We start from the raw sequence: 9,912 nt of genomic DNA on the forward strand, positions 1-9,912 counted from the left end.
AACGCCCCCGTAGGAATGAGTGCGTCTTCAGCCTTGGACTTGGTGAGCGTGAGCAGTCGCCTTGCAGCGGCAGCTCCGCCCCCGGGTCTCTCCCCGTCTCCGCCGCCTGTCAGCCCTGGGGCTGCGGGCAGCGAGGCTGAGGAGCTTCAACCAAGCGGTGTCCAGCCTGAACTCGAGCTGGACATCAGCCTGGATGATGATAGTCTGCTAGACTTCTCCGATGAGCACAGCTCAATCGCTGAAGCAATGCAGACGAGCCATGACGTTAGGATGCGGGTGGAGACACCTCCTACCTCGTCTCGGCTCCTGGGCCAGCAACTCCACGAGGTTGCGCTGAGAGCAGCCAGCTGCCTCGGGCTCCCTCTCCCTCCCCCTCCCAGCGTGCTGTCCTCGCTGCTGGACGGGGAGTTTTATGCTGGCTCCGCCGCGTCAGTTCCCAGCTGCATCCCCTTTTTCGAGGAGGTGCACGAGGAACTGCAGGCGACATGGGCGATACCCTACTCGGGCCGAGCCCCGGTGCCGGGGTTCGCGCCCTACATGCAGCTCCACATGGCTAAGGAGAGGGGCTACCTCTCCTTTCCTCAGGTGGAGGATGCAGTAGCGGGCTACCTCTCGCCCGCCTCCCCCACGATGCGTCTCGGCCAGAAGCCTCTCCTGCCCACGCGGGTGGGCAGACACCAGGCTCAGCTGGCAGAGAAGTCCTACTTGGCTGCAGGGCAGGCTGCCTGCACGACCAATACGGCTGCATTGCTACAGCGCTACCAGGCAAAGCTCCTGACTGAGCTTGCCTTGTCGCTGGGGGAAGATCACCCGTAAGTGGCAGAACTCCGTCACGCGACGGATCTGTCGCTCAGACTAACTCGGTGCACGTCACAGGCACTGGGGAGGGTGATGGGTGCCGCGGTGGCTACCCAGAGGTCTCTGTGGCTATCACTGGCTAAGCTGTCAGACAGAGAAAAAGCACCACTCCTCGACGCCCCGGTCTCTGTCCAGGGCGCCTTCGGGGGAGGCAGTGGTCACAATGGCTGCCAAGTTCGAAGAACAGCAGAAGAGCAGAGAGGTATTCCAGGCTTGGATGCCTCACTCTAGTGGCACGGGTGAGACGTCCTCCTCAGGACACACCACACCCGCACCGGGCCAGAAGAGAAGCGGGTTCCGCTCGCCAGCGCCTCCAGCAAAGGTGTCCACCGGGCGAGGCTGGCAGAGACACCCCTTCCGCCCTCCAGCGCAGCCCTGCAGCACAGCGACCAGCTGCGCGCCCTGCCCAGGGCGCAGCCCAGGCTCCACGGCAGCACTCCGCTCGCCGCGGGCGAGGCAGAGGGAGACCTCAGGCTTCCTGATCGTGACAGTCAGCAACTCGTCACACAGGGGGGAGCGGTGGAGTCCACACCGCCTCCACAGAAATCAGCCCGTCGCTCACATGTGGAAATCATGTCCAGCACGGTAAGCAGGTTTTCACAAGCACCACAATCATATGTCCTAACTCCTGTCCCAGATGGCGCAGTGCCCTGGCATGCTTGTGCAACTCCCCCCGCGATGCACACAGTGCAATCGCACCCCCACATTTTTTTCAAAAACATGAGGGGGCAGCCCCAGATCTCGTCTCCCTCCCTAGGCGGAGTGGGTGCAGATCTAGGCTTAGACTCATTGACCATGAGCGGGTTAGTCCCCGCTAATTCAACTCAAAGCACAACCTCCCTGGTTGTGTGGAGAGTTGGCGCGCATGCGCAGTGTCACCATGGGTGCTAAAGACGATCACAAGGGGTTACGTGCTGCAATTCGCCCGTTCCCCTCCGCCATTCAGCGGAGTGATACAGTCTGTGGTGCAGCGAGAACAGTCTCACTTCCTACGGGAAGAGATAATCTCCCTGCTCAGAAAGGAGGCAATAAGCAGAGTCCCTCCCGAGGAGGAAAATGCAGGCTTCTACAGCCGTTACTTCCTCGTACCCAAGAGACGGGAATTATCGGCCAATATTAGATCTACGTGTGTTAAACAAAGCACTCATGCCGCTACGGTTCAGAATGTTGACCCCACGCAGGCTTGTGCAGTTTATAAGGCCAAACGATTGGTTTATCACGATAGACTTAAAAGACGCTTATTTCCACATTCCGATCCACCACAGACATCGGAGATATCTGAGGTTTGCGTTCGGAGGAATAGCGTACCAATTCAACGCACTCCCATTCGGCCTGTCCCTAGCGCCGAGGGTATTTACAAAGTGCGTAGAGGCAGCCATCGCCCCATTACGTCTACGCGGCTTACGCGTTTACAATTATTTGGACGACTGGTTAATTGCTTCTCATTCAAAGGCTGCAGCAGTGCAGGACGGCCATCTAGTGGTGGCGCACCTGTATCAACTGGGCTTTGTAATAAACAGAGAAAAAAGCGTTCTCTGCCCCAGGCAAGTTACGCATTTTCTGGGTACGATTTTACACTCCACCTCCATGGAGGTCAGGCTGTCTCAAGAACGGATAAATGCCATCAAAACACGCGTGCGCCAGTTCCGACGGGGACAGTCAGTCTCGTCGCTGTGCTGCCAACGCCTGTTAGGAATGATGGCGTCGGCCGCTATAGCTCTCCCGTTGGGGATGTTGCGTATGCGGCCATTCCAAATATGGTACCTGTCTATGAAGCTCAACGCAGTCACAGACAGGCATCGCAGAGTAGTGGTGTCCTCCAGATGCAGGAAAGCCCTGGCGATCTGGAAAACCCCCTGGTTTTTCGCCGCGTCGGGCACTATGGGCATAGTGTTGCGTCGCGTGGTGGTGACCACAGACGCTTCCACCAAAGGCTGGGGAGCTGTCTGCGAAGGGAGAGGCGTGAACGGTCTCTGGTCTGTGACAGAGGCCGCGTCTCACATAAATGTGTTAGAGCTGCTAACAGTAGTCCTAGCTCTACAACACTTTCTGCCCAGGCTGAGTGGTCAGCATGTACTAGTGAGGACGGACAACACTGCGACCTTGGCGTATATAAATCGCCAGGGCGGAGTGTGCTCCCCGTCACTACACCATTGGGCGACTCGCCTGCTCCTGTGGGCAGCGAGGCACGTCCTGTCCCTCAGGGCAGTTCATATACCAGGTCACCTCAACTACGGTGCGGACCTGTTATCGAGGGGCGATCCTCGAGCAGCAGACTGGTGCCTTCACCCACAAGTGATAGGTCAGATCTGGGTGCGTTTTTTCAAGGCGCAGGTGGACCTGTTCGCGAACAGGCAGAACACCTGCTGCCCGCTCTGGTTTTCGCTAGGGGGCGACGATCCCCCACTAGGCATAGACGCGCTGGGCCACCAGTGGCCAGCTCTACCCCTATATGCTTTTCCCCCGATCCCACTCCTCCAGCAGGTGCTGTGCAGAATTGCGGACGAGGGCAGGGAATTGATGTTGTCGTCACGTCACGCTTTATGGCGGGGGTGAGACGGCTCAGGGTGCCAGAGAGACACCTCATACCCTCTTGGGATCTGCTAGTGGTGTTACGTGCTCTCACAGGGCCTCCGTTCGAGCCCCTGGAGACAGTGGACATAAAGTTTGTCTCTTTAAAGACCGCGCTGCTGCTGGCGTTAACTTCAGCAAAACGCGTTGGTGACATGCAAGCCCTGTCAGTCAGTCCATCGTGCCTTCAGTTTTCGATCGCTGGTGACAGAGTGGTTATGCGACCTAATGCTGCTTACACACCTAAAGTGGTGGTAACCCCATTCCGCAATCAGGTGATTGAATTAGCAGTTTTTCTCGCCTCCTCCTTTTGCGTCGGGAGAGGAGGAACGTTTGAATAAGCTCTGTCCAGTGCGCGCTCTCCGCTGTTACGCAGAGCGCACTAGAGCGTTCAGACAGTCAGATCAGCTATTCGTGTGCTTTGGTGCACGCGCAAAAGGCAGACCTCTTTCAAAACCGAGCCTCTCCCGTTGTGATAGTAGAGGCTATCGTGTTGTCTTATAAGAGCTTGTCTTTAGATCCCCCGGAGAAGTTGCATGCGCACTCTACGCGGGGGGTCTCGTCTTCCTGGGCCTTACTAAAGGGCGTCTCAGTGGAAGATATTTGCAAAGCTGCAAAGCTGGAGTTCTCGCCACACTTTCATTAGATTCTATATGTTAGATGTGGCTGAACCTAGTTTTCTTCATAGCGTTCTGCGGGGCAAGCGATCTCTGAATCCCCTGGCCTGAGAACGATGTATATGATAAGTGTGTTCATTGGTGTCTACATGTTATGTTGCACATGAAACATTTCAGGGTGGTTTCCTACAGGCGCAGGATCACGATCCTCGCCGCCTATGATAAAGGTTGCCCTGTTAATATGTTCACCGCCAGCGGCCGTATGAACCTCTATGAGGGCAAAGGCTTCAATAAAGCTGGTGTGTGTAATTGGCTGCCACTGTATTATCACACGGGAATGTATAGGGTCCCATACTGTTATATCGCAGTGAACTGCGATAAGGAACGTCTCGGTTACTTACGTAACCTCGGTTCCTTAAGCAGGAACCAATTATAACAAAGTTGGCGTGTACAGTGTTACCTTGGATTGATTGTCTTGCTCAGTTTCTTTCCGAGGCAGATCTGAGGGCGCGTAATAATATTATACCTCCTGGGAGGCGGGCCCAGGAGCGCGCGCTGACAGATCTCGCGGCCTTTCAGGCGTGAATAGATAAATGCTTCGATTTGTACCCATGACTGACGTCATGTACCATACTGTTATATCTGGTTCCTGCTTAAGGAACTGAGGTTACGTAAGTAAGCGAGACGTTTTCAATGTTGGTTGTACTTAAAAACCTCAAATGAATCTAGATAAATATATTTCCACCATGTAAGAAAAGAAACAGTTGTTTTTCAGTGGTTACACTTGAAAATTAAATTGAATTTGCGGTATTTCATGTGTTGTACTGCATCTCAGACTTAACCATATGTGCAACAATATATAACGTTCATGACTGAAATGTGCAGACATGTAGCTGACATGTTGAGAAAACGTTAAAAAGTAACTGATGGAGTAACGGTGATCAAAACCAATCAACATAAACTGGGGATACTACTGAAGAGGGAAGATGACAAAGTAATGCAGAATATGTCACAAATGATTATCATACAATATCACACAAACAATTGAGGCCTACTCAAGTTTAACCTCATAATCACCAGCAGCAAATACCACCTACTGCTAGTGTTGGGAGGGGAGTGTGTTACTTCTACTTAACAGCCACATGTTCCATATGAAACTACCACAGAGGATACATATTTTATTTTATAAAGACATAGATTTAGATATAGACCAATGAATTGTGTTCATGTATTGGTTATTTTACTCAACACTTTAGATTTTGGAGTTAGTCTCAACATAGTCTGCGTTGTTCAATGGTCACCGAGGGCTTCAGGGGTAAAATACTCAGTGGTGACCTGAGGCTGTAGAAGAAGGGAAGGACTTTCTCAGTGAATGTGTGTTTGAAAGTGTGTAAGTGTGTATTTTGTAGAGGATCAGAGAATGACAGCTGTCCTTTATCCAAATCCAGATGCACTCTGAGTGTGTGGAGATTCTGTTCCAATTTATGCCCAGGTCCACTAAAATGTAATCCAAATCCATACCCCACACGCCACACTCTCTCCCATGAGAAGGTGTCCCTCTTCCCCTGGTTGGACTCTGTGGTCACACCCACACACCAGTATGCCCTGTGTCCAACTTCAACATCCCAGTAGTGTGACCCTGAGTTGAAGCCCTCAGAGCCCAGGACACTGCCATAGGCATTTAAATCAAATCTTTCTGGATTATTAGGGAGTGTCTGTGTAGGATTTGCCTCTTTAAAGCTGCTCAGATCCTCAGAAATGATGAGCGATGGGTGTGCAGTGTTTGGGTCCAACACTACAGGAGCTGAAAAGAGAGATGAGGAGAGGGTGAACAAATGGACTCAGGTTACATTTACATTTAGTCATTTAGCAGACGCTTTTGTCCAAAGCGACGTACAAGGGAGAGAATATTCAAGCTACGAGCAATAAAACCTGGTGTAACAATAAATAAATACTACTTTACATAAGAAATATAACAAAATGAAATAAAAAAGAAAGAAAAAGAAGTGCAGAAATGTAACTGCTGTAATTGCAAGTTACGCACTAGTCGAAGTGCCAGTTAGGACAGGAAGTGCTCTCTGAAGAGTTGGGTCTTCAAAAGCTTCTTAAAGGTAGAGAGGGACGCCCCTGCTCTGGTAGTGCTGGGTAGTTCATTCCACCAACGTGGAACTACAAATGAGAATAGTCTGGACTGCCGTGCTTGCACAGACGGCAGTGCCAAACGACGCTCACTAGAAGAGCGCAGCATCCTGGGTGTAACATTCGCCCTTACAAGAGCATTTAGGTAGGTGGGAGCAGAACCATCGAGCACTCTGTAGGCAAGCATAAGTGACTTGAACTTAATGCGAGCAGCTACAGGCAGCCAATGGAGGTCAATGAGTAGCGGGGTGACGTGTGCCCTCTTCGGTTGGTTGAACACCAGACGCGCCGCCGTGTGTGTGTGTGTGCGTGTGTATGTGTATGCGTGTGTATGTGAGTGTTTGTCTGTGTGTATGTGTGAGAGTGTGTGTGTGTGTGTGTGTGTGTGTATGTGTGTGAGTGTGTGTGTGTGTGTGTGTGTGTGTCGTAGGTGACATAGAACTCACTGAACTGAACTATGTCCTTCATCTTCTCCCATACTCTGAACCTCAGGTTGCCCAGGTGCTTTGCCACATCAGTCAGAGCTCCTGAAACTCTCTGTGGTTTTTGCAGTGTGCGCGTAGAACTAGGAAAACAGACTGGAGTTAGCACTAGTTGTAGTGTGGGTTCAAACTAAAAAAAGGACATTAAAATCTCTCACCTTTCTATGGTAGCCTTGAAGTTCTGGAAAACAGCATACAGCACAGATTTCAGTTCAGTTCATTTCAATATACTGTGTCTGTTTTGAGGGCTTACTTCTTGTTCACACAATGGACAGTAATGATACATTATATAACAAAGATCAAAAGAAATAGATAACAATAATTGAAAATATGTATTAAATATCATAAACATCTCACCATTGTTTTTCCAACTGAACTGAAACCACATGTCCATACCTGTAAGAAGATGATGTCTTCAGCAACCATCTGCTTCTCAATGGCTGTTATTGTATCTGAAAGAGTGGACATCTCCTTGCTCATCTCTTCAATCTTCTCTTTCATAATCAAACTCTTCTGCTCCTCTTCCTCCTTCAGTGCTCTTATTCTGGCCTCCTCTTCATCTTTCAGAAACTGATGAAGCTTCTCAAACTCCTCCTTGATCTGCTTCTCTGACTGATGGGCCTGAACCTTGAATTACACACATCAAAGGGACTACAGTCATAAAAAACGTTACTTCCTCAAAATATGTCATTTGTCCAATATTAATATTGTCAAAGTAATCATGTGTATTACTGTTGACAATGTGAACAGTTTATCTAAGGGCAGAACTATCATGTGGTGAAATCATTGTTTTAATTTCCTTAATGATAATAATATAAATATCAGTTTGTGTACTTGTAATATCTGTATCAAATTGTTCGGTTGAGATGCTTGATGTAACTTCAATTGTAGTTGTAATGAAACTAAATAGCTGCACAATACAAGTTGTTTACGTATCATATCATACAGGTAATATTACACAATGTCAGAATCAGTGTCATGAAGTCAATGGTCTCTTTCTGAAACAGGTTGTTCTGGTAAATCTCACCTTAATGTGACTGGCTGTTTGGTCACATGTTTCTTTAACTCGTTCAAATTCTTTCAGTTTCTCTTGCAAGGGCTTCAGTACAGCATTGAGTTGTTCCTATAATGAACAAATACATTACACACTATGATTATCTATACTCATTTTCTGTTGTTGTGGATACTCATTCAGTAACAGTACAGATACAGAAGGCAAAGTATACCCATTGCATAGTCAAAAATAACATTTCCACCAACAAGCAAAAAATAGAAACTCACTTTATAATCCAGTGCAGCTTCATCTATGGGAAGGAACTGGTGTCCTGAGTGTTTCCTGGAAGCCTGACACACCACACATACGGGCTGTTTATCCTCCAGACAGAACAGCTTGAGTCTCTCACCGTGCAGACTGCAGAGCACTTCAGACCCTCCTGAAGCCCTCTGACTCTTCTCCTTCAGGAAAGACTCACATAAGTTCCTCAAAGACAAATTCAGTGGCGGATTGTCCAATGAAGATTTTCTTCTACAAACTGGACACTCTTTAGATTTCTTCTCCCTCCAGAACTTCTGAAGGCAGTCTTTGCAGAAGCTGTGACTGCACAAAAGAAGGACAGGATCCTTGAAAATATCAAAGCAAACAGGACAGGTGAAATCGTCTTCAGGTAGAGAGCGTTTAGATGCCATCCTACTCTCACAGAAACACTCACTTCGCTGAAAACTTAACTTTGTCAGAAATCACCTCAGTAAATCCTGCCTTATTATCTGTAAGGTACCAATGGCATTTGCTTCTAAATCAAAATAGATCTCCTGACTAAAAGTGTCGAGCTGAAGAGGCAGAATAGCTGACATGAAGTGAAATGCTTCGTGGGTCAATGTTCATTTCCTTATCTTTCCTTCGATCAGCTTCAGAGACTTCTGATTGGTCAGAGCTGCTTTTATTTCTCTCCCCTTATATACCCACGGTGACTGGACTGGACTGGACTCTGGTGAATGATTAGCAGCATGGAAGTATCTAATGTTCTAGTCAAACATGGCCAATGCGATGTTTCTTCACAAAGATGGAAGAATCAGTTGTTATGCTGGAGTTAGAAACATAAAGACAGTGTTCTTTTTCATAAACCCTTTACATGCTATATTATCGGTCAAAACCTGATGTTGACTACAAGCACATTGTGCTTTGGTTCTTTGGTTCTTTGGTTCTTTGCCACATCAATCAGAGCTCTCTCTTTAGTCAGCACCTGGTTTAGTTTGGTTTTAAACAAAGAGAGAAAAGAAAATCTGTCACCTTTCTATTGTACATTTGAAGTTCTGATGAAAAAAGAAAAAGTAATTTCAATTGAAAAGTAATTTCTAATCATACAGCAGTGCTATTTTGATATTTTGAATGACACGGGGGGTCAGCTTGACTCAGGTACAGAACCTCCCATATAGGCCTTCAAACCCACGTTATCTCAAGGTACAGAACCTCCCACATAGGCCTTCAAACCCACGTTATCTCGAGGTACAGAACCTCCCATATAGGCCTTCAAACCCACATTATCTCAAGGCACAGAACCTCCCACATTCAAACCCACGTTATCTTGAGGTCTCGTACTTCTGATGAGCTTCACTGTTCCAACAAATGGTCGCTTCAGTTTTAAATCTCAAATTAAAACGACAGATTTTGATCAATAATCTCTCTCTAATGAAAATGCACTTATCAACGCAACAAAAAACAGCTGTTTCATCTATCACAGTCTCACACCCTGCAATAATGAAATATGAAAAACATGCGATTTGATTCTACAGGACAACCAAGCACAAGCCAGATTATTATCAAACCTTCAAGCACCAAACATCCCTTAACTTTCCCAACTTTTACACGTAGCTCAACACTCTCGGCCAGCTTGAATTAAAAGTTAAAATTCTTTTGACAGCAATTTAAAACGCCACACTCTGATCAAGAATTACCACGCAAAACCAGCTATAACTTGTCCAGTAATGCAATTATTGCTTTGGTTCTTTACCACATCAATCAGAACCGAAACTCTCTTTGGATTCTGTAGCGTGCACTGGGATCCAGCCTTAGGCTGACAGACTTTAGTTAGCACGTGTTTTAGTTTGGCTTTACACAAAGAGAGATAAGAAAACCGGTCACCTTTCTATGGTAGATTTGAAGATCTGATGAAAGAAAATCAGTCATTTAAATTGAAAAGTCATTTCAAATCATAATATTTTTATTAATTTCAATATATGGTATCTAC

General features: G+C 47.6%; 1 protein-coding gene across 1 annotated transcript; it reads right to left on the reverse strand.

Annotated features, from left to right (window-relative positions):
- Positions 1-5,317: 5,317 nt before the first annotated feature.
- Positions 5,318-8,353, reverse strand: LOC122129079 (E3 ubiquitin-protein ligase TRIM35-like). The gene is made up of 5 exons (XM_042704115.1): positions 7,949-8,353; positions 7,695-7,790; positions 7,054-7,294; positions 6,632-6,763; positions 5,318-5,850 (listed from the first exon to the last, which is right to left on the reverse strand). Exons 1-5 carry the CDS (start codon positions 8,351-8,353, stop codon positions 5,318-5,320), a joined length of 1,407 nt encoding a protein of 468 aa, XP_042560049.1.
- Between the last annotated feature and the right edge of the window lie 1,559 nt (positions 8,354-9,912).

Source organism: Clupea harengus, unplaced genomic scaffold, assembly GCF_900700415.2.
Source record: "Clupea harengus unplaced genomic scaffold, Ch_v2.0.2, whole genome shotgun sequence".
In the NCBI taxonomy this organism is placed as follows: domain Eukaryota; kingdom Metazoa; phylum Chordata; class Actinopteri; order Clupeiformes; family Clupeidae; genus Clupea; species Clupea harengus.